At 36.4% G+C, this 24221-nt stretch overlaps 1 protein-coding gene and 1 long non-coding RNA gene across 30 annotated transcripts in view; one reads left to right on the top strand and one right to left on the bottom strand.

Moving 5' to 3' along the window:
* LOC147834483 (uncharacterized) overlaps nt 1-24221 on the bottom strand; it is a 122469-nt gene that overhangs the window by 22410 nt on the left and 75838 nt on the right. The window lies entirely within an intron of this gene.
* Nucleotides 1-24221, top strand: part of usp54b (ubiquitin specific peptidase 54b) — a 189845-nt gene that overhangs the window by 122935 nt on the left and 42689 nt on the right. For all 29 annotated transcript variants that reach the window (XR_015504186.1, XR_015504185.1, XR_015504181.1 and 26 more), the window contains 4 exons: nt 1236-1370; nt 10140-10253; nt 10338-10420; nt 18606-18711. Coding sequence is in view for 17 of the 29 variants with exons in the window: in XM_087276406.1 (XP_087132532.1) it covers nt 1236-1370; nt 10140-10253; nt 10338-10420; nt 18606-18711 (438 nt within the window). In the remaining 12 variants the exon portion in view is untranslated. The remainder of the gene's footprint in view (nt 1-1235; nt 1371-10139; nt 10254-10337; nt 10421-18605; nt 18712-24221) is intronic.

Here is a 24221-nt window from a genome sequence, read left to right as displayed (position 1 = left end):
AAGCTTTTTCTAGGCATACTAGAATATTCCAGAGAGGCTTGTTGAAGGAAGTTGGAGCTAAAAAATGTTTTTTATTTGCTTGTTTATTTAACAGGGACAATACACTTGACATTGTTATACAAAGATAACCGATGTTGCGTACATAGGGCAGATAGCATAAAGCTAATTTGAAGTCCTCGTCCCTGGAACTATGCAGGACAACGGCCCTCCTGGACCGAGTTTGGACACCCCTGCGCTAAGCAAAGGACATATTGTTGCTGTATTTACCAAAGTGCAAGTTAAGTAGGGAAATTATACTATTTAATAAAAAAATTATTAAGCATTTTTTGGCAGCATGGTGGCACAGTGGGTAGCACGATCGCCTTACAGCAAGAAGGTCACTGGTTGGAGCCCTGGTTGGGTCAGTTGGCATTTCTGAGTAGAGTTTACATGTTCTCCTCGTGTTGGCATGGGTTTCCTTCGAGTGCTCCGGTTTCCCCCACAGTCATCAGTTTCTCCCATAGGAGTGTATGGGTGTATCCTGGTGTTGTCTTTTGGCCGGATAAGTTTGCGGTTCATTCCGCTCCGGTGACCCCTGATTAATAAAGGGACTTAAGCTGAAAAGAAAATGAATGAATGGTTTCAGTTTTTGACCAAATGCATCCAGAATTTTTTATTTTGCTAACTTTTAATTAACTTCACGTTAAGTATAAAGAATCCAAAAAGTATCCCAAATACTGTGAGAAATCATTTCTCGGGTTCAACTCTTATTGATTGGGAATTGTAATCAGGATCAATCCAAAAATCTTGTAATCAAACAGCCAGACATAAAGATATTCTTTAGACAAACCTATTGATACTAACACTCAAACTAACACTCAAACATTTATTATACTTCACAGTATAGTGAACTGTCTTTTAGTCAGATCTATTTGCATGTGCTTTAAAACCTTCTGAATAACCTAGCCATCATGTACCTCACAAACAAAACTGCATACAAAAGAGCCTTCTAAGCACTAATTAGTCAAGTCAGTAGTTTTCGAAACACAGCCTGTTTATTGATTTATCCTAACCGAGCTTGTGATTGGTCGTAGCGTAGTGTAATGTTTCCACAATACAGAATGTCAGCCCTCCTCTACTGATGTGTGTATTCTCTTCACAGCTAGCAGCAGGCTGACGAAAGCTGTTGTGCAGTGTCTGGGTTGCATCAGGATCTCCATCTTACTTTGGGCTGCTGTTTCCTTTTGTGTTTTCAGAGCATCTTCGCTCAGTTCCAGTTCAGCAGTGAGAAGGTGCTCCCATCGGATGCTCTGCGCAGCGCTCTGGCCAAAACCTTCCAAGACGAGCAGCGCTTTCAGCTGGGCATCATGGATGACGCGGCCGAGTGTTTCGTAAGGCTTTTGATTTCTCCCATCTCGCTTTTTCTAAACTTCTCTCTTCTTTGCTGACGCATTGATCAGCTTTAGTGGGGCTGCACAATGGATCACTTCAGCATTGATATCGCAGTGCATCCGCAATAGTTACATTGCAAGATATGCAATGTTAAGTCTGAATTATAGTTGATCAGAGTGAAGGTCAACTCTCGAGTGAAGGTTTAGCATTTGCATGCGTCTGTGATTGAGCATTTCAAGAGAGTTTAGAACATTTGGACACAAAAATGATGTATGGAAGTGTAACAAAGATTTATTGTATCTAAATATTTATATAGAATTTATGTGATTTATTGTTTCCAGTCCAAATAATTACATTCAAAGCAGAAACAAGATTATTTTACTTACCTCATTGACAGATCATGTTGCTTCTTTTAAAGAGCCCCTATTATGGGTTTTTAAAAATGACCTTCCATGCAGTGTGTAACACAGCACTAAGTGAATGAAAACATTCTGCTGCGGTTTAAATCTGAAAGTTCAAAGTGTTTTAAATTATTGATTCTTTTATAAAATATTCTACTTAGAAGCGAATAAATGAATCGTGTTGGGTTTGGATCTTTTGCCTGAACGTGTTGATGTCGATACGGTACATCACCAAATACATAGTGCCGGATCCGGTAAAATGTGAACGCTCCTTTCCCTTCAGACACTAGCGGAACGCAGGGATAACAGGACTGATTATAACATGAAGATAACGATCACTGACTGATAGAGATTCTGTTGCAGTGAAAGGATTAAAGTTCATTTCACAACAATACAATGGTATAGCCAACTGTGTTTGCTGTGTTTGTTCCTGTTGTTCCTGATGATTGATACAATAACCTACATTGCAATGCAGGACTCGTTGACTGTTTGCTATTAAAACAGCCAACACTATTATGTATGGGACTATTATGTATGGGAAACTTTGTCAGTAACTGTTACAATTCATTCATATGGACTAGTTTCTTCTTCCTGAACTGAACTGATCTTAAACTGTGAAAACTGAACTGACACTGTTTCAATTTACTATTATCTTTTATGTGAAGCTGCTTTGACACAATCTACATTGTAAGAGTGCTATAGAAATAAAGGTGAATTGAATTGAAAAAAATAATAAAAATTGTTGCCTCGTTTTCTGTAGTTTGCAAATTTTGTTGTTAATAGTGTATTGTAACTTGTAATCACCCTTTGCAGCTTGTAACATGTATCTATTATAGATCAGTCCTTGTATTGTATCTCTCAGGTTAAATCTTTATGGGGCTATTCACATATTGCGTCCAAAACCATGTAAAAAACAAAATGCGTGCTTCTTCCTTTACCAATTTAAATGCGTTTCTGAAGTCGAAATCTTCTGTCGTTTGACATTGGTATGGCAACCATCAGCTGTTCCTACACATGCACTGCATGCATATTTTGACGAATTTCTTATTAAGGTGAAAACAAAAGAATATTTTATCTTGATCTAGGATTTTTTTTTATATTTGGACTAGAAATGAGACAAAGCAACGCAAGAAAGGCATTTTTTGCGTTGTGATTATTTAATATCTGTTCTTTAATACTGTTAGATTCCCCAGAAAACCATCAAATAGAGCTATTTAAACCATCTTTTGAAACTATTCATGTCACACTATTTATCGCAGAAAAATAAAACATCGCAACATCAGATTTTTCCAATATCATGCAGCCCTAAGCTGTATACATCGCACCATCTCTCTATCGCTCTCTCAGGCATTTTCTCTTCTCACCTCTCTTTAACTCTACTTTCGTCTCTCCTCGCATCAACTCTTCCCGTTCTGTCTGTTTCCGCTCCTCTCTTGGATTTTGACCTTGATCTTCGATTCCAGAGATGTTGGGTGTTGCGTTTTCAAGCGCTGCTGCTAGTGCACATCCTTGTGTGGTTTGAGGAGTGATGGAAATGGAAACACGAAGTCTGAGCAGTGTAGGGAAACTAACTCCGACAGCTGAAGTTTGACAACTTTTTGTGATATTCATATATTACTTCGTGCACAGAAAAAGATGTGTTACGGTGACGTCTCTGGCAGGATGTGTTGGCTTTTCTTTGATAGGTATATTTGAATCAAAATGGCTGGCTGAGACTTTAAATAAAACTGTCTGAAGTCGGTCTATATTTAAATTTAAGGGATGAATGTTTTTATTATATTTCCCTGTTGAGAAATAGATCTCATCTAGCATGTATTATGATTTGATGTTAGTTGGGCAATTGGTGTTTGAAATGTTGGACAACTGGAATGTTTCTATGCATAATGAATGGTTTGTCAGCAATGTATTCGGTACAGTAAACAGTAAAAGCAAACAAATGAGGACAAGATAGTCTACACTGGAATTTTTTCTACATGATTGCGAAATGTGAAAGGCTCAGAATTGTTGTGTATATGTAATTTCTGTCAAATATATATGACCTTGTTTGATTTTGTTTCATTTTATTAGGTCGTTTACAAAAAATTGTACATTTTTAATTGTCCAAAATCTTTTTGGCACACTGTGTCCCTCTTAGTTTAGGCAAAACATGAATGCGTTGTGACAAGCTCAGTAAAAACACCTCATTAATATGTTTTATTCAGCACTTCAGAGTAGTTTGGTCTAATTAAAATGGGCAATTTCATGCAGTATGTTTGCGTGCTCCGTGTTTTGCTAGATTTAAGTGCTGATTGTTTGCTATTTTCAAGTCAGTCTCTTCAGATGATGCATTTCTCTATTTCAGTTTTTAATTATTTTATTCGATTTAAAAAAAAAATTTAAGCTCAGTTTTTAGTTAGTTTTCATTTGAATGTTTTAGTTGTAAATTCTCTGTAGTGTATGAGTGTGTATGGATGTTTCCCAGAGACATTGCAGCTGGAAGGGCATCCACTGCATAAACCATATGCTGGATAAGTTGATGGTTCATTCTGCAGTGGCGACCCCAGATTAATGAAGGGACTAAGCTGAAAAGAAAATGAATGAATAAATGAATGTACTGTGAAAATAAAAAAATAATTTAATTGCATTAACTAATCATTTGAAATATATAATTTCTCATAAGTAATATTATTCCTTTTCTACTCATCATAATACATTTTCTTTATTTGTTTATTTACATTTTTGTTTATTCTAAAACCTTTTTCTTTATTATAATCAAATTTTTAATTCTTTTACTTGAATCTTTTTTAATCATATTTTTTTTAACTAGTGGGCTCGCCTTTAGGCGAATTCCACTATTGTTATTATTATTTTACAATTCTTTAATTGAGTCAAATTTCTATTAGTTTCAAACTAATGTATGTTTATTGATTCATCTTAAACAACATAAAATCTGTATTGTGTAAATCTGTATCTTTATACTTATTCTGTAACTGTTTCCACAGTGTAGCTATATTCAGGTGGATTTTAAGGTCTCAAGTGTTATAATTAGAAATAGAATTCATTTGATTCTGTTTTTATTTTATTTTTTACAGTTTAGATCAGGGGTATCAAACTCAATTCCTGGAGGGCCGAAGCCCTGCACAGTTTAGTTCTAACCCAGCTCCAACACACTTACTTGTAGGTTTCAAACAAGCCTGAAGGACTCAATTAGTTTGATCAGTTGTGTTTAATTAGGGTTGGAACTAAACTGTGCAGGGCTTCGGCCCTCCAGGAATTGAGTTTGACACCCCTGATCTAAACTGTAAAAAATAAAATAAAAACAGAGTTTGACACCTGTGGTTTAGAACATTTTTTATTTATTTTTTTTTTTTACAAACCGGCACTTTCTGTACAGTGCTCAGCATATATACAGTGTACTGTACAGTACACCCCTCACAAATCTCTCTTTTGAATTCATATTTTTAATAGGAAGCTATACAGTATATTTGTGCATATACATTAAATTTGTCAGTACTGAAGCCAAATCTGGAGCTTCTCTAACAAAATACAATAACGATCCAAAAACTTGTACAGCTAAATTTATATGTTATAGAAAAATATTAAATACAAATTTAAAAAAGAGGAAAAATCAAGTGAAGCAAAATAGATAGATAGATAGATAAATAAATAAATAAATAAATAAAAAAGTGACAATTTAGCTGTAGGTTGTTATTTCCTTTTGCAATTTTTGCTTGAATTTAATTGTATTCTCTTTCAAGTTCTAAATGCGTTTGGTGACTAAAATATAATTTTAATAAATATATCTGTTTAACAAATCTGTTTTGTTTAAATGCACCAAAATACATTGCTGAGAAATATTCACTGAGAAATTGAGAAAAATGTTCAACAACAACAACAAAAAAAAAACAAGCCATGGTGTCCAAATAAAATATTATATTGAAAAAATAAAATTAACCTTCAAATATTACAGCTACTGTAATATGTCAACACGATCTATATTAAACCAATTTTTACAATTGAATAAAAAGCAGAAATGTAATGATATTCAAGCTAGTTGCTTTTGTAGATCGCTAGTCCACTCACATTTGTTAAGAGAGCTGTTTTCTAAGTGTATCTTCAGATTAACGCCTGTGCTCTGTGAAGGCATATGACAGCAGGAGTTGTCAGTTATTTAAAGAGGCATAGCTGTTGCTTTAGATGAGTTCGGATGTCATCATTAAGGATGAGGAAGTCTCCTATAGGTTTTCCAACACTCCTCTAATCCCCAGACCTGATTATACGCTCGGACCTGATTAAGAACCATAGATTGTGTTTATCTCACATTTATGTCTTTAAAGGACACAGCGCGCGAGCATCAATACAGATAATTGCTTTTAAGCAAATAAGCAATTGAACGATCATTCACGGGCCGAGCGGCTGAGCTGTCCAATCAAGATAGACCTCCGGATTGGCTCCATCTTAAACACCCATTTATATGCAGCCGGTACTGTTTACGTCAGGGCTTTTCTGCCATAGATTTGTGAATGCAGCTGTGCTTACTCATAAGGTCACAAAACACAGCATCGTCAAAGTGTTATTTAGTTCAATTAGCACTTCGTCTGCACTTTGGTAACAAAGGTTTGTTTCTGCCACCTTATTTTTAGCCCAGGATCTGTTGAATGGAGCTGCCGTGGTTTGTTTGACTGGAGCATTTTGCTGGTTGTGCTATCCGTCTCCACTTTTAGACGCCGACCGCTTCTCCTCACGTGTGCCAGACGACAGGCGGTACATTAGTGAAATGCCAACTCTTCATTTCTGCCTCGCTCCTCTGCACATCTGCACCGCTGCATAAATAGCGGCGTTATTATCTGAGCAGGAAATGAAATGCTCTGTACGCTAATGATTTGTTGTGTGATACTCGATGAGAAGTGTCTGGCGGTGGGGGTGAGATATGTGTTATTTTTTGAGAGTGAAAAATTAGGTTGAAGGTGATAGGCGAAGAGTCTTTAGTTGGGGAAGCTCAGATTTATTAGTGTTGGGGAGTGTTGTGTGAGAGTAGTTTGATTGTAGTTTTTTCATGATAGAACACTTTCAGAGGAGTACTATTTAATGCTATTTTGCTTATGCTTCTTGATTTGTTGCGGGTTTATAACCTATACATGCAACTTTAATGGGTCAGGTTCGGGGACCACAGGATTTCATCTCTAAAATTGTTGTTCTATTGGCCTTATCGAACATGGACCTTTAGCATGCACTGGGGCGGTTCTTTGACGAGTGTGACATGGCTGGAATGGGAATCAGCACATCCAACTCTGAGGCCATGGTGCTCTACCAGAAAAAGCTGATTTGCCATTTCCAGGTTGGAGGAAAGTCCTTACCCCAGGTGGAGGAGTTCAAGTATCTTGGGGTTTTGTTCAGAAGTGAGGGAATGATAGGCAAAGCTCTTGATTTTCCGTTTAATCTACAGTCCTACTCTCACCTATGGTCATGAGCTTTGGGTCATGAACGAAAGGACAAGATCTCAGATACAAGCGGCCAAAATTAGTTTCATTTGCAGGGTGGCAGGGCGCACCCTTATAGATAGGGTGAGGAGCTCTGTCACCTGGGAGGAGTTTGGAGTAGAGCCGCTGCTCCTCCACATCGAGAGAAGTCAGCTGAGGTGGCTTGGGCATCTGTTTTGGATGCTTCCTGGACGCCTACCTAGGGAGGTTTTCTAGGCATGTCCCACCGGGAAGAGGCCTCGTGGAAGTACCAGAACACGCTGGAGGGACTATGTCTCTTGGCTGGCCTGGGAGTGCCTCTGGATTCCCCTGGAGGAGCTGGAGGAAGTGTCTGGGGAGAGAGAAGTCTGGAGTTTTCTCCAAAGACTGCTGCCCCCACGATCTGGCCTTAATTAATGAATGAATAATTGATAGATAGATTATTGTAATTTGCTCATCTTTTTTATTCTCAATTTTGCTAAATTGAAACTTCAGAAAGGATAAATTAAAAAATGAAATCTACAAGCAAGGTATGGGTGTTGGATTTATTTAGTACATCCTTTATTAGGCCAGCGGAGTAGCCCAGAATATGAAAGCAAAGTGCTTACTTATGCATTTCATCACATAGAAATTGTAAATAAAATGTTTAATACAGCCTAATGGACAAAGACACTGATACAGTATGTGAGTTTGTGTGTGTGTGTGTGTGTGTGTGTGTGTGTGTGTGTGTGTGTGTGTGTGTGTGTGTGTGTGTGTGTGTGTGTCCGTAGCCAGCCTAGTAAAAACTGTGTTTCTTTTTTTCTCAAAAAGTTGACCTTTTTTCAGTTATTATGTTCTATTTAATTATAAGGTTTAAAAACTGCATTTTAGTGACATTTTAAGCACAATTTTTAGATGGATTTCGGATTGTCATCATAACCACACTTTTTGATGTACCAAAAACATTTGCTAAATATAAAGAATAGAGAAATATGAAAAAAAAACATATTTTTAGATACAAATTTATTACGTTGTATATCATTAGAAAAATTAAGTTAAAGTTAAAAAAAAAAAAAAAAAAAAAAACTTAAGCATATTGTCATTTATTGGGCAAATAACTGGCCAGCACATTCAACTGTCCTCAGTCAGAATTTGGCCAACTGACATACATTTTTTTAAACAATAATAATAATAATAATAATAATAATAATAATAATAATAATAATAATAATAATATTATTATTATTAATGTAGAGCTTGGTGATTTTTCAAGTCTCTTTTGTAAAAAAAAAAGTACATTTGGACAGTTCATGCCTAACAAAAACAGCCTAATTAATATTAAACTTAAAATGGGCCACTTTTGGTGCTTCAAACCATTTTATTGGTATTTATTTCCTTCAAGAATAAGGTTCAAGATTCAAATTAAAAGTTGAGCTACTTGTAGTGAAAGGTGACTTCACTTTCGTCATATTGTATTTTTTTTTTTTTTTTTTGCACGGCTGCATGTTGGACAAATTAAAAATAACTGTTTGCAGTCATTGGAAGCCTTCTTTGATGGGTCATTTTCACAGTTTATGAAGGGATAGCAGTCAAAATAAGAATAATGAGCTGATGTATGGGGCAAATTCTGGACCTTTTATCAGTGGGGGGTGGGTCTTTCGAACCACCTGAACCACCCTGGCTACGGGCCTATATATATAAACAATACAAGATAAGGCAGCCTTTGCTGCTGCAGCACAGCACGTGACTGCACGTGACAAGTTGCAGGATTATAATAGTTTTAATACCTCATTTATAATCATTGATTTATTTTATCTTTGCCATGATGACAGTAAATAATATTTTACTAGATATTTTTCAAGACGCTTTTATACAGCTTAAAGTGACATTTAAAGGCTTAACTAGGTTAATTAGGTTAACTGGGCAGATTTGGGTAATTAGGCAAGTTATTGTATAACGATGGTTTGTTCTGTAGACTATCGAAAAACAAATTTGGTATTCTCTAAAGTTCCTACAGTAGGAAGGCCCTGAACATTTACTAAAAACATATTTAGAAAACAATTTTTAAACACTTTGAATAAATGCATAAACCTTTAAGTAAAGATTACCGAGTCCTCTGCTTGAATAAGCAAGAACTTCTAATAAAAATCGGTTAATCTTGTTAGCACATAACACTCAAAATATTTTGTTAATCACCACTATTCATTTCAATATTATGTTAACATTCATAAATGGGTCTTATTTTTGTTTGATTAAATTTCTGTGCCTGGTAAATACTGATCCGATTGCAAAAATAATGAATATAATTCAATAGTCACAGTATACAAAACATATATACATTTTTAATTAATTTCTGTTTATTGCTTGACTACTTTTTAAATTGTGCAGCTTGATTTTATTTAATTTTATTTTAATGGAAATTAAGCTGCAGTAAAAGAGGATTCTCTTTAGGGCTGGTAGTTGGACGGCTGTTGGAGGCGCAGTCCGCCTGCTAGTGAGATGAGAGGAAGGGAATGGGAGATTTGATGTATGGTCTTATTCACCTCTCTCACTTTCTCTCCCACTCCCTCGTTCACCCTGTATTCCTTTGTCAGGAACTTGCAGTGTGATCGATTGATTTTAAATTTGTTCAGCCAGGGAATCAAAAGGACTCTTATGAAAAATAGATGTGTTGTTCTCACTTGATCAGATTAACGTGAAGTGAGTGCTGACAGAGAAAAATGAAAATAAGAACTGGACCACACAACTCATTCCTTCTGACACACATACACAAACAGCCGTTCTAAGATGCCTCACTGTTTAAGTGCTGTGGAAATTGCCGATGTGCTGGATTGCACTGGAGCTTAACATCTTGTTCCAGAATTGTTTATCAGAGTAGGATCAAAGAAAGGATGACTCTGACTCGCATTTACTAGACAAGATCCAGCCTCTTTTTGCTTATTTTCTCCAGGAGAACCTCCTGATGCGGATCCACTTCCACATCTCAGACGAGAGCAAGGAGGACATCTGTACGGCCAAACACTGCATCCCACATCAGAAGTTTGCTATGACACTTTTCGAACAGGTTGGTGCGGGATGCTGTCTGCGTTGTATTATTATGTTGTATATATTAAGTCTGACATTTGTATGTGTTTTTTCTCTCTTCCAGTGTGTTTGTAATAATTGTGGAGCCACATCAGATCCTCTCCCCTTCATTCAGATGGTGCACTATATCTCCACCACCTCTCTCTGGTAAGTGGAAGACCATGTTTTTACACCAACAAAACTTTTCAATATGGACATTTTTGCACTTGGAAAGTAATTAGATCTCTTTCTAATCCTACTTAGATGACTTTCTGAGTATTCTTTTTATACATAGCTGTTTTCTAAGTAGATATAGTGAAAAATTGTTCAAGAAATCAATTCTGAAATTTAAAAATGAAAAGTTATTCTCTCTGGAATTGATTCCGTGTTTAGTTTTTACCAACAGATGGGGCTTTAGGGTAGCTTTTACCCATACACTCAAACGCAACATAGGTTGATTTTGAAAACATAGCCCTATATATGTTTCAGCAGATCACGAATTTGTAGCCATAAGTATGTATAGCTGCATTTATTTTTTAAAATGAACACTATGGGGCAGTATGATGCTTTTCCTTTTCACGCTTACCAGCTGACAGCTTCCCTCTGTATGGATGACTTTCCCGTTGTTACTAGTTTGTCCAGTTAGCTTGACATGTACGTCTGTGGACACATCAGCTGTGGCACAGATTGGAGTTGACCATGATGACATTGTTCGAGTTCGGTGAAAACGGTTCCAGAAAGCTCGTAAGACAAAAACAGAAGCCAAAAAATAAAATAAACAAGTAGAAAACAGGGTGAGAATGTGGTAAAATCTGAAAATGGTATAAAAATCTGGCAAGAGCTTTTCCTTTTCTGGATTTTTTTTTAATTGTCGTTTGAGTTTAGGGAAGTGGTGGGTGAGTGGGTCAATCTGTGTTTTTTAAAATACTATTGGTTGGGTTTAGGGAAGGAGGAGGGCGGGTCAGTTGGTCAGTCATTCAGTCAGTCAACAGCGGCCTCTGGTGGATTCACGCAAGAACAGCAGGCATGAATGGCACTCGCGAGAGAAATTTGAGATTTCAAAATGGCCTCTGGTAGATTCGTGAAAACAAAAACTGCAAAAAAAATGTAGCTCCTGGGATGTATTTTGCGGTCTTCAGAAATGTATATAAAGGTACGTTTTCAGAATGAGCCCTGGGTCAAATGCTCATGAGGAAGAGTGCTTGTAGGTTTATGTCACAACTTTAAGACATCTCACTATGAACGCACTTGAAATTCGCTTAAATGTTTTGCAACATTTCATTATGATTAGTTTAGGTATAAGTGGTATTCGTACGGAGTTGAATGCAAGCAGAGTATGGCTGTTTGTAAAGCACAACGGTCCATGTTGTGGTCATATTTCAGCTGAACCACAATAGAGCTTATTTTGAAGCAGAAAGAGATCTTTTCAGGATCTTGTCTGTTTGACAAGATCTTGACAACTTTCACTTAAGGTCTGCACCCAGGTTCTATGATGTCAAAGTACAGTATGTTTAGCTAGTGTAAACAATGTCTACTGGACTCAGGTGTACAACCACGAACTGTACCCGAGTCCTCCTGAAATAGTTTGTCTGGGGTACGGTATGAGCAAAGTTTCATCTGGTTCACTTCTGATACAAATGCAATTGTACCAAAAAACTGAAGTGAACCACCACCTGTACAAAAAACTTTAGTTTTCATAAAGATCATTCGTGTGTGTATGTCTGTGTATTACCTAATGTCACCTTGGCGACAAGCGGGACTTACCCAGTGCAAACACAATAATATCTACTTGACACCTCCATAAACAACTTCTGCAGACATCATGATATGTAATATTTTTGCTGCAGATAGACGCAAGTTTCCCAGAGATGGGTTGCGGCTGGAAGGGCATCCACTGCGTAAAAAAACTTGCTGGAAAAGTTGGCGGTTCATTCTGCTGTGGCGACCCATGATTAACAAGAAAATGAATGAATGAATAGACGCAAGTCGCTCTCTGTATGTTACCAAAACCAAAAGATTCAGTAAAAGCAGAACAACTGTAAATGTTGCAAACATCTTACCATTTTGATGCCTTGACTTTCGTGGCCATCACCTAGCAACAGCTGTACACATAACAGCAGCTTGATGATGAAAGCATTACTGGTGTTAAGCAGGAGAAAAGACAGTGTGAACTCAAACCAGCTAAGAAGGTGGCAAGGAAACAATCAAACTTGGGTTCGGACAAGGAATCGAACCAAGTATGCAAGCACCCTCAAACAAACTGCTTTGATAAAGCAATCACTCCATTTTAATCTTGCAAAGTAAACTTTAGTTTTATTTAAACTTGCAAAGTATGAATCAATCTACCTGAAAGCTACACACAGCTCAATATTTTACTTAAGAGCCCTGTGAAAATAACACCAATAACAACCTTCAGTTTACACCTCAGATTTTGAGCCATTTTGCCACTTGCACTTAGCTGTGTTTTGGTTCACTTCGCCTCATGTTGCAAAAATGATGTACACTCTTGCAGTTGAGGGTGATCTATTGGGACTTGGTGGGGTGTATGCCATTTAGCACTGGAAACGAACAAGTGTGGCTCTTTTGTCACTTTGATGTTGAGTGAGGGATTCGATTTACACATCAGACTGGGAACTGAAGGTAAGGAAGCCTTCCAGAGTGTTTATCGGATAAGTGAGCCACCAGCTCCAGCTGAATGCTAACGCCGACCTGCTGGGCTGGAATGAGGCTCTATATCATGGGTTATTAGCTGTCATCGTACATATCAGACCCGTGAGAGCCATCTGCTAGAGCTATGCACAGGAAACGTGCCCTTCGCAAACCCCTCCCTTACGGCCCGTTTCACTCTCTTTAGTGTTATACACACTGGCAACCTTCATCTGCCATATTTTTTTTTTACGTCTTTTCCTCTATTTATCCCCTATATCCTCATGCATAAATCTCACATACATGCGCGTTCACCTACACTTTTCACTTGCTGTAAATGGTCTGACCTGCCGTATTTCATTTTGAGAGCTCTACAACCCATCTGATCTTTGGACCATGATAAGATCATTTCTCCTGTGAGGAAGTGGACCACTGAGGACACAGACAGGACATTAACCATCACTCCCGGTGAAATCGTATTCCAGGTCCCTTCATTATGCCCACTCTATAGGCTATCAAAAAAAAAAAAGCATCTTAGCCATCTGAGGTTTCCATGATTGCGCTTTCTTATTTTATTATGCACTATCAAATAAGAGCAACTAATGTGCCATCTGTCCGACGGTATGTGCACATAATTTTTTTATGAATAATTGCACAGAAAGGTCACATATTGAAGCAAACACACATACACACACATTTGTACAGCTATCTTTATGGGGACGTACCATAGATGTAATGATTGTTATACAATCTAAATTTAGTTCTAATTTTCAGCAAAAGAATAAATGAACAATAAAAATGAAGTGTGGTCAAAAACCTGAGTTATATCCAAATACACATGCTGTGCCCCATATGGTCTAAAACCTGACAGGTGGGCAAATCTAAGCTTGTTTTTAATAAAACAAATATAAATATGGATATAATAAATAATACTGCTAATAATGATAACATTATGCAAAAGCAAATTGTTATGAATGAACTAAAAAAGCCTCCGAAGATGAAGAAGGCATGAAGGCAGTGGTTTTTAAATTTATGTAGGCTAGAAAATAATATGTTTTGTAATATTTTAATCCTTTATATTTATATCATTTATATATATATATATATATATATATATATATATATATATATATATATATATATATATATATATATATATATATATATATATATATTTTTATATATATATATATATATATATATATATATATATATATATATATATATATATATATATATATATATATATATATATATATATATATATATATATATATCCTTATTATATCCTTTATATATCCTTAATATTTTAATTATTTTTCATTTGTAAAAATATTTGCGTTTTGCTTTACATCTTGTGTGTATTAAGCAGTGTGTAAGCGAGGCGCATTACTAACGTGCTCAGCACTTGACTTTAGACGGGCTTTGTTTTGGTCTATCGAAAAATCTATTATAGTTTCTCAAAATAGCAACGCGCCAGCAATGCACCTCAGAACGCCTTCCTTTTTAGACCAGAACGCCTATGGTCGCACATATGAGCGCAAATGCATTTGCTATTTAAACAACGTGACTCTTGCGACTCTTGCGCCAAGCTGAAACTAGCAAACAACAATTGTGTCGCGCCTTGCGCCACATTCTGCCATGTGTATGATAGGGCTCTCAGAGTTTAACTCTGCTGATAAGACATCATTTGTCTATTGTGTTTCAGGTTATGATTGTAGCCTCAGTGTGATGAATTCTATTGACACAATTTTGCATCATTCAGTAATTTATTTCCTTTAAATAGTTTTAAATGGTTGAGGATTGACTACATCTTATTCCATATCTTATCTCATGAGAATGCAGGTCAGGGTGTTCATTGATTTTTCTCAACATAAATTATGCAAAGTTGGATTTTAGAACCCCATGAAGCCATTCAATGATCTGTTCAGACAGTATTAGGACTAAGGAAAAAGGTAATATTTAAAATACCCCTCACTGATTTCAATATCAGACATAAAAGTCAACCTCCAGATCTGAAAATGGTAATTGGAGTCTCCTGCAGATGCAAAGTTTACACTATGGTTTGGTAAATTCTTCTCAACCTTTAGCATTTTAACACAGCTTGTTGTCTTTGTTCTGCACACACACATAGGCAGAGTCTCTATCATATCTTATGGGCACACACATCCTCAATTCGCAGTAAATTGTGAGCATTGCCACATGGCCGTATGGCAGTAAATGATAGTACAATGTGTTCCTTCACTCCTAGTGGATGCGTATATCCCGTACAGCCTTGGAAAATCACACAAAATGAACACACACTCTCAGCGGGGAGCCACGTCTACACACACACACAAAAACACACACACACACACACATCAGAAAACAAAGACTAGGGCAATATGCTCAAAATCCTAACTCAGTGTTTTTTATCTAGAAACAAAGCTGCTAAACCCGGCTCACACATATTGCAGAAAACAATGAAACTCCTAGGTTTTAGACACTGGAATGGATCTGATTTTTTTTGTAACATCATGCAGTTTGTAACTCATCCATAAATTGTGCAGATAGTTCATATTAACATCAAGTGTCACTCTCCAAATGATGATATTCATAAGATTTATGATGGTGGTGGCTGATATAGATGGATGGATATGCAGGGAACATGTCAGAAAATAAAAAAATGATGCCAGCCACCCCCTTAACAGCGTTGAATATGATGAGCTGTAATCAGAGACTATAAACACAGAATGCTAAACAAAGTGAAGAGCAATTCAAGGTCAAAGTGGCTTATATAATGATTTTTTGTATATTACCTGCATAATTACATACATAATGTAGCATTGGTTAATCCATCTGCATAAACCTGCCTTAGTTTGTAACAGATTTGCGCTATGTCAGCGTATTGTTTTCATTGGCTGAATGTGAAAACATCCAGTTCAACATTGGTTCGAGTTTGGTTCATGTTGTTGTCACGTTGAGATGATGCTGTTTTCTGAGCTGCACTTTGCATGCACTTCAATAGAATAATTATACTAATAGCCATTATAATATCAACATTCACTTTAAGTGGTCGACCAGTAACATCAGACTGAGCCATCTGACCAATCAGAACAGAGTAGGTGCTTGAAAAGGGAGATTTAGAGTAAAGATGTTTGAACTGCAACGTTTTTAGAAAAAAAAAAAAGAAATGAAACTTGAATGAATGTAAAACTAATGTAGGAGTCAGTATGTTTGCATTTAAAAACAACATATTAAACATTTCAGTAAAGCACTCTGAATAATGCTGAAAGCAAGTCAGCGAGAAAAGGGTAGGCTTGTCTGTTTGATCTAAATTAGTGTCTGTGTATAGGTTGTATTTAGCCTCGAAGGCTCTGTCTTGGCACATTTCCTCCACACAGACATGCTGACAGACGCTTCATGTGTGCAGATATGCTGCATGTCAAATGGATGCTATCACGCTTTGCTTAAGGAAACAGTAGCCAGTAAAGTACGCAGATTTCTGTGCAAGCCTGCGGCTTTTGTCCTGATGGAGACCATGTGGAAATGGAACGAAAAACAAGAGCTGCTACATTAGTTTCTGATGTCTTCCAGGGAAAAGTAAGCTAGTGATGGTATTTAACATTCATGTAGACTTAAGGGTGCAGCTGAATAAAATGTGTAAATACTTAGTAATATACTTTCCATTAAAGTTCACCTTTAAAGAGATCCTATTGTTCACAAGATGTAATATAATTCTTAGAAATCTTTGCAGTTTCAGCTCAAAATGCCTCTCAAATCATTCTAAAACTTGATAAGTTCAGATCACATAAGCATTTGTGGAAACAGCACTCAAAATATTTAATTAAACTTAGGTAAGCATTAAGTTAGTGCAAGTTTATTTATTAGATTTTTTTTTAAACTAAACTAATGTAAATGAGCTGCTTCTCCCAACCACCATTAAAGAAAAGGGTCATCACAGCACCCACAATTGCTACTTACCTGTAGTCAGGGGGTTCAGGTGGTTCGAAAGACCCACCCCTCACTGACAAAGGTCCGGAATTTGTCCCAAACATGAGCTAATTTGTCCTATTTTGACTGCTATGCAATCATAAATAGTAAAAATAAACCATCAAAAAAAGGTTTTAAGACCAAGCAGAATCCTCTGTTGGCTGTGGCTTCAGTGTGACTTCAACTATCAGTTTTAGCCAATGCAAACAAGTATTTTTCATGAGATCAACATCCATTGTTGTTATCCATGAATTTTCAAATATACTTTTTTTGGTTATGATACCATCCGACAGTCTATTTCAGCTAAAATAGTGCTTAAAACGTCACTAAAACGCAGTTCATAACTATCATAATTCAATAGTAACCTTAATGAGGCTTATAACTGCAAAAAGGTCCACTTTTTGAGAAAAAAAAAAAGATCCACCCGGTTTCACCTGGCTGGCTACGGGCCTGTTTGTGATGTTTGTGAATTGTATTCAAATTCTATAAAACATACCTTTGAAATGATCAAAAGTTCAGATTCAGATGTAGTTTTAATTTATTTATAATTCTGCATCGAGTGCATGCGGTTGGTCCGGCATAGCCTTTGCACAGACTCATACCCTTTGTTGTACTTTAACGCAGATCCTGATGCGCACCTTTTAAAAAATGTACTGGAACTACTCTACACATTGCGACAGCACAGAGTGTAAGATCTATGATTGGCCGAGAGGAGAGGGAATGGAACGAGGCCAATGGTGGGAGTGTTTAACAAGTCTCAAGTCCTGTGGAGCAGCTCTAGATTTACTTTTGTTTTGTGTTTATTTTATGAGCAAATTTATTGAGTGTTCGCCAGTTCCTACCGTTTTCTTCCCAGAATGAGTGTGAGTTTAAACTACTGTCTCATTTTTGTTGTAAACTCAAAACACTGGCAAAGACACTTGACACAGTGGAACACAGAAATATAGAGCACATTATTTATCAAAATTTGATGTAGCATACAGTAAAACTGAATAACCTATAAAAAAGTGAATTGCTGTGCAGGAATTTAATTGAAAGTAACTGAAATAATTTATGGTCATTCACTGTATAAATTAAGGAAACTTACTGTTAATCATATAGCATAATTTTACAGTAGCATTTTCTACCAACAAATAATTGCCTTATTTTTTTAAAAGTTTTTAGTTAGTCTGTGGGGTAACAACAAGGAAAAAATCAGCATGAGGTGAAACTCCTGACATATGTTTTTTTTTTTGAGTGTGAGACATGAAATATGTGCATAGATAGCCAGCTATTAAACAATGTGTTGATCAAGCATTAAACTAATGTCTTTTTTGTACAAAGAAACATAAGGTTATGTCACAAGTGCACAAGTTTACATAAATATGTTGGTTATTATATTATGTTGATGAATGTAAACAGTTAATGAAGAAATCTAATAAACAGTGTAAACATATTAGATCTGTGAAATCAGCTTTGTCAGAATAACTTAAATTCTGGATACTGCGATGTGTTCATTCCCAAGAGAAAATCAAGACTACAATCAAGAATTTTGAGAGAATTTAGAAACAGCACTTACTGAAATCAAGAATTACTCCCTTAGGACTGAAACTTCATGCTTTGTAACTTTGCAGATCCTTTTCTTGCTATAGGAAGCCGAAATGTATATTGTGGGTAAAACTGTGTGTATAATACTGTCAGTGTTGTTAATACTGGTGCTTGAGGACACGTCTGTCTCTTATTCTCTCTGCTGCAGTAACCAAGCGGTGCGAATGCTGGAGTGTAAAGAGAAGCCCACCCCTGACATGTTTGGAGAGCTTCTCCGCAACGCCAGCACCATGGGTGACCTGCGCAACTGCCCGGTGAGTTGTCTGTTGTCTTTGCTCAGCAACTCAATATAATCTTTATAACTCTATTTTTTAGTTTCACTGTGTTTGGTATAAAGCATGTGAGTGGGTCAGTTGGTGATAAACACGTGAAAAGGAGGCAGCATTATAAACACTGTAGTGACTGGCTTTCTCTTGAGACTATTTACTTTTATTAGACAAACAAACAAACAAAATATGGGCGGCATGGTGGCTTAGTGACTAGCTCCATCACCTCACAGCAAGAAGTTCGCTAGTTGGAGTCCCGGCATTTCTGTATGGATTTTGCATGTTCTTCCTGTGTTCGCTTGGGTTTCCCATGGGTATGAATCCGAGAGTATATGGGTGTTATCAGTACTGAGTTTCAGCTGGAAGGGTATCCGCTGTGTAAAAAATATGCTAAGATAGTTGGCAGTTCATTCCACATATCAGGCGACCCCTGATAAATAAGGGACTAAGCCAAAGGAAAATGAATGAATGATAGAAAAAAAATCTGATTGCTAGAGCAAAGACCCTGTGGACTAGGGGTGACACTTTCCTGTATTGTTCACTAAAAAACTAATTTAGTGAATTATTTACAAGCTATCCAAATTACATTTTACTTTAGTAAAAAAAAAGAAAGATATTTTTTGTTGCTATTTTGGTCCTTTGCTATTTTTAAAATGCAAACTAAATGCTTACAGCACTTTGAGAGTTAAAAAAAAGAACCATTAAGGTCTCATAAAAAAAAAAAAAGATAATTTGTGCAAGTCAATTATCCATAAAGGATAACCACCCAAAGATGGCCCATTTACATTTTTAGGGAAATAATCCCTTTTTAAACTGAATGAATTGATTATGTTCTTCAAAGTAGAAGTGTTTGTTTTTGCGATTGTTTTAGAACTTCCACTTCAGCAGCCTATAGGAGAAATGATCAGAATAATAAATTGCAGAAAACAATCAAATTACTTGCTCCACAAACTGTTTGGATGACTATACACTACAGACAAAGCAGAATCATTTAAAAAGAAAATATCAGTTTGTAACATCAAGCAGCGGAGCGAGCTGTTTTTAATGTCCAATAATGTATGGAAGTGAATGAGACCGAAAGTCTCGAGACGAAAAGATTCAAATGGCTGCGCCAGCTCATACACGAAGAATAAGGTGAATAGGATATCAGCATAAATAGAACAATTAATAAACAATAAATTATAAAATGTTTAGATTTTAAATTTTAATTTACTTTTAAAACATTCTGAATGAAATAGTAATAATAATAATTATAACAATTCATTTTTTGTTCCAATTAGTTTTTTCTGCTTTTTTATGTGCCAGCCCAGCTCCATGAAGCAAAATGTTCTGTAGAAATGTTTCAATATTTAATTATTTAGCTTTTTTATTTGATTGCATTTTAAAACATGAATGAAATAAAAAGTTTTATTATCAGTTTATTTTATTATTTTGAGTCAGTATTTTATTTTACATATACATTTTTTATTGGTTAAATGAATTAAAAATATTTAATTTTCTTGATCAGTCAATTTAAAACCTTATATGTTCTTTTTAACTTTTTTAAAAATATACCAAACTATACTATATACTAAAATATAATTATTTTTTCTTTGGCTTAGTCCCTTTGTTCATCTGGGGTTGCCACAGCGGAATGAACCGCCAACCTATCCAACATATGTTTTACACACCCATACACACTTATTCACACACAAACACTGCAGCCAATTTAGTTTATTCAATTCACCTATAGTGAATGTCTTTGGACTGTGTGGAAAACTGGAGCACTTTGAGGAAACCCAGGTGAACACGGGGAGAACATGCAAACTCCACACAGAAATGCCAACTGACCCGGCTGGGACTCAAGCCAGCGACCTTTTGCTGTGAGACAACAGTGCTAACCACTGCGCCTCTCTCCACAGAATATGTGATATGGTCCCAGAACATCCTAATATTCACCATCCAAATTTAAATCCAAGTTACACTGGACGAAATCAAGTGATGCCTACGTTATTTCAATAATGTCACTTTCTTACATTTGAATTTAAATTTTGCTCATTTACTTGATTTTCAGTCGACTGATTCCACCGCAATGATTTTTAAGCCACCCAGACACTCTCATTTAAGCTCTGCTGCTCACGTGGAAGCATAAAGACCGTCTGTTTTTCACCCGAGAGAGAGTCTTTTGCTCACTGCTCTTCTTCTCTCTGTAGACGGCAGGCCCCCATCACAAACACACACACACACACACACACATGCATGCAGTCGTGCACTATTACACACCAGCTGCTGATCAGCTCTTACCACACACTGCGCTCCTTCACCCCGCCACAGGAGGCATACGATTTCATCATCCGAACACACTGCTGCATCATCCAGTGCTCTTCCCAAGAAACCCATATCAGCTTTGGATTAAATTCAATTCAAGTCTATTTGTATAGATCTTTTTGTGATACATATCATTTCAGAGCAGCTTTACACAACAAATGTTTCTAATTTTCAATTAAGGGTAATGTGGTTATTATTAGAGGTTACTGTGTCATAGCATTATCCGCATTGCAGAATTGTACTGTTTTAGGATGATACAATCAAGCAGTAGGTACATGCAGCATTTAAGCAAGATGAAGATGGTTATTTTCACCATTGTATTCTGTGATCATGATTACAATGTAAGGACCTTTGCAAGTTGATTTAGTGTTGGCATCGTTATCTCTTGTTATGTCAGGATGGGTATCCTGAGGTAAAAATAGAAAGCAAATAGGATAGGATAATTAGTGTAGCTGTTGTTCATGACATTTCAAGCAAACATAAACAGTTATTTGGTTAAATATGGCTGTAGTATGGAGGAATAATATGCATTTTATGAAAGTTAGACCTTGAGATGCATCTTTACTTAAGGTTTAGAGGGCTAGTTTACCCAAAAATGATTAATTACTCTTATTTTATGCGATGAAATTAGATGAAATCCTAGAGCTCTTTCATCCTCCATAGACGGCAACAGTCATAAGACGTCAAGAAAAACTTTAGTGGTTCAACTGTGATCATATGGAGCACCAAGAGCAATTTTATGGACCAAAAAACCCAATTAATTAAAAAAAACACAGTAGTAACATAATTAAAAAATTGTAACCCTTTAAAGTTGTACAGAATGTGTGTTTCCATATGATGCTTAAAATTGTGAATTGAAGATATGCTTAATGAAAATGCTTGGATTGTCAAAAAATGCCCATTTGTTCATAAAATATTTGCATTTACATAAGGTGGCTTTTCAGGCAATTTGAAAATGTAAACTTTCAGAAAATGGTTTTAAATTCATTTATGTATTAACAGGTTTACATGGCATATATAAAAAGTCATAAGATCATTCTTAAAAGATAAGTATCTCTGCACCAAAGATGAGACTTCCTTCATCAAACTTCTTCCTTAAACATAAGACAAATTAAAAATAATTTACAGAAATATTTCAAGAGGGCAGCACAGTGAAACCGTGGGTAACACAATTGCCTCACAACAAGAAGGTTGCTGGTTTGAGCCTCGGCTGTGTTAGTTTGCATTTCTGTGTGGAGTTTTTGTTTTTTTTGTTTTTTGTGTTTGTGTGGGTTTCCTCCGGGTGCTCCGGTTTCCTCCACAAGTCCAAAGACATGTGCTATAGGTGAATTGGGTAAATTAAAATGGCCATAGTATATGTGTGTGTGAATGAGATTGTATGGGTCTTTGCCAGTGATGGGTTGCAGCTGGTAGGGCATTCGCTGTGTAAAACAAATGCTGAATAAGTTGGTGGTTCATTGCACTGTGGCGACCCCTGATTAATAAATGGGCTAAGCTGAAAAGAAAATGAAAAATATAATATCTTAAGAATCCGAGCAATAGTTGGAAGCAGACATGAAGGAGAAAAGCAAAACCACATTTGTGGCCTCTCACAAGTACAGGGCGCTTGCCTTGCTATCAATGCCTGGTTAATGTTACCCATGTCTTTTTGCTGTAAATTTTTACGGACATTTTAAAAATACCACAAACATTTTGTGCAAATTTATAATGAAATTCCTGGCATGTCTGAACTCAAAAATGCTCTTCCTCTTTTGTGACCTTTGCAAAAGATTTTCATCCATGCCTTCATTTTTTTAATGATTTTGTAAACATTCATTTTAATATACAATTGATAAAAAAGCATTTTGGTTTGATTTTTAAAATGTAGTTAAATGAAATTGTAGTTGAATTATGATTATAATGATTATTTTTTGTTCCAATTGTTTTTAAACAATGCCAGCCCAGCTCCCGAGTCAAATTGTTCTGTAGAAATATTTTAATATTTAAATATTTTATTTGATTTTGTTTTAAAACATTTATTTTCTTTTTGGGTTAGTTCCTTTATCACTCAGTGATCGCCACAGCGGAATGAACTGCCATTTATTTTAAAACATTAAATAAATAAATAGCTTAAAATATCAGGTTTTTAAAATAATTTTAGCCATTTTTCTCCATTTATGTGCTTTTATATTGTTTAAATTAATTAAATAATTTTACAACATGGATGTCTTGCTATCAATGCTTGGTTAATGGAAACACTGTTCTTTTGCAATTGTTTTTTATTGACATTTTAATAATACCAGAAAACAATTTATGCAGATTTGTAATGGAAAATTTCCTAACATGTCCGAGCTCTGCAAATTTTCAGCAAGGCTATTCTAGAACATAATTTATTATTTATATCTTATGGTATATAAGCAATGGATTTCCTTTTGCTGTCCTAAGTTTTCCTACATTTTCAGTGTTTTTCTGACTCTGGAAGTTCCTGAAATGGCTCTATTGAAATGCAACTGGGATCCCGGTGTTCTGCAACATCTCTGCTCTTTAGTTGCTTAGTGGCCTGGCCCTGAAAGCATGTGTTTGTCTGGATTGCCAGCACTTGGCAGTGCAGACCACAGAGCCGAGGCGAACAATAAACTCTAATGGGGCACTGTGTGTTTGTCCCAAAGCTCATCGCTTCTGGCTGTTCATTGGCTGTGTATTTGTCTGCGATGGAGTGATTGAGGCAATGAGAGAGAGAGAGTGAGAGAAAGAGAGAGAGAGAGAGAGAGCTGGGATCTTTGTCTAATTCCTTCCTGCTCAGGTCTGGTGCCAGCCTTGTGCCCACTGCACAAAAGCAGTGCCCGGCTAGCTTTATTTGTGTTAAGGGAAGAGGTCAAGCTGGCAGTGGTGCCCGTCTCCATGCCTGTTTCCGTGTGTGTCTGCCAAAGCTCTCGGCGGAGGGCGGTGACTCAAAGAGCACAGCTAGAACATTGGGTGCTGAACAGAAGGCCCTGCTGGACTGCGCTGCCCCGTTTGAAGAGCTCCTTTCATCTCTACTTCACCTTTTTCTTTGCCTCTCTCTCATACACACAAGCACATCTGATTGAGATTAGAACTGTGTGATATATGGACATCAAATTGATAGCGCAAAATGGAGGCGTGGAGTTGTCCGATTGTGCAGGCTGCAGTTTGAGTAAGTGAACACAGTATAGTGTTTATGGTGTGGGTAG

This window comes from Danio rerio, chromosome 12 (genome assembly GCF_052040795.2).
Source record: "Danio rerio strain M-AB ecotype USA chromosome 12, GRCz13ab, whole genome shotgun sequence".
NCBI lineage: Eukaryota > Metazoa > Chordata > Actinopteri > Cypriniformes > Danionidae > Danio > Danio rerio.
This window is presented reverse-complemented; position numbering and strand designations above follow the sequence as displayed.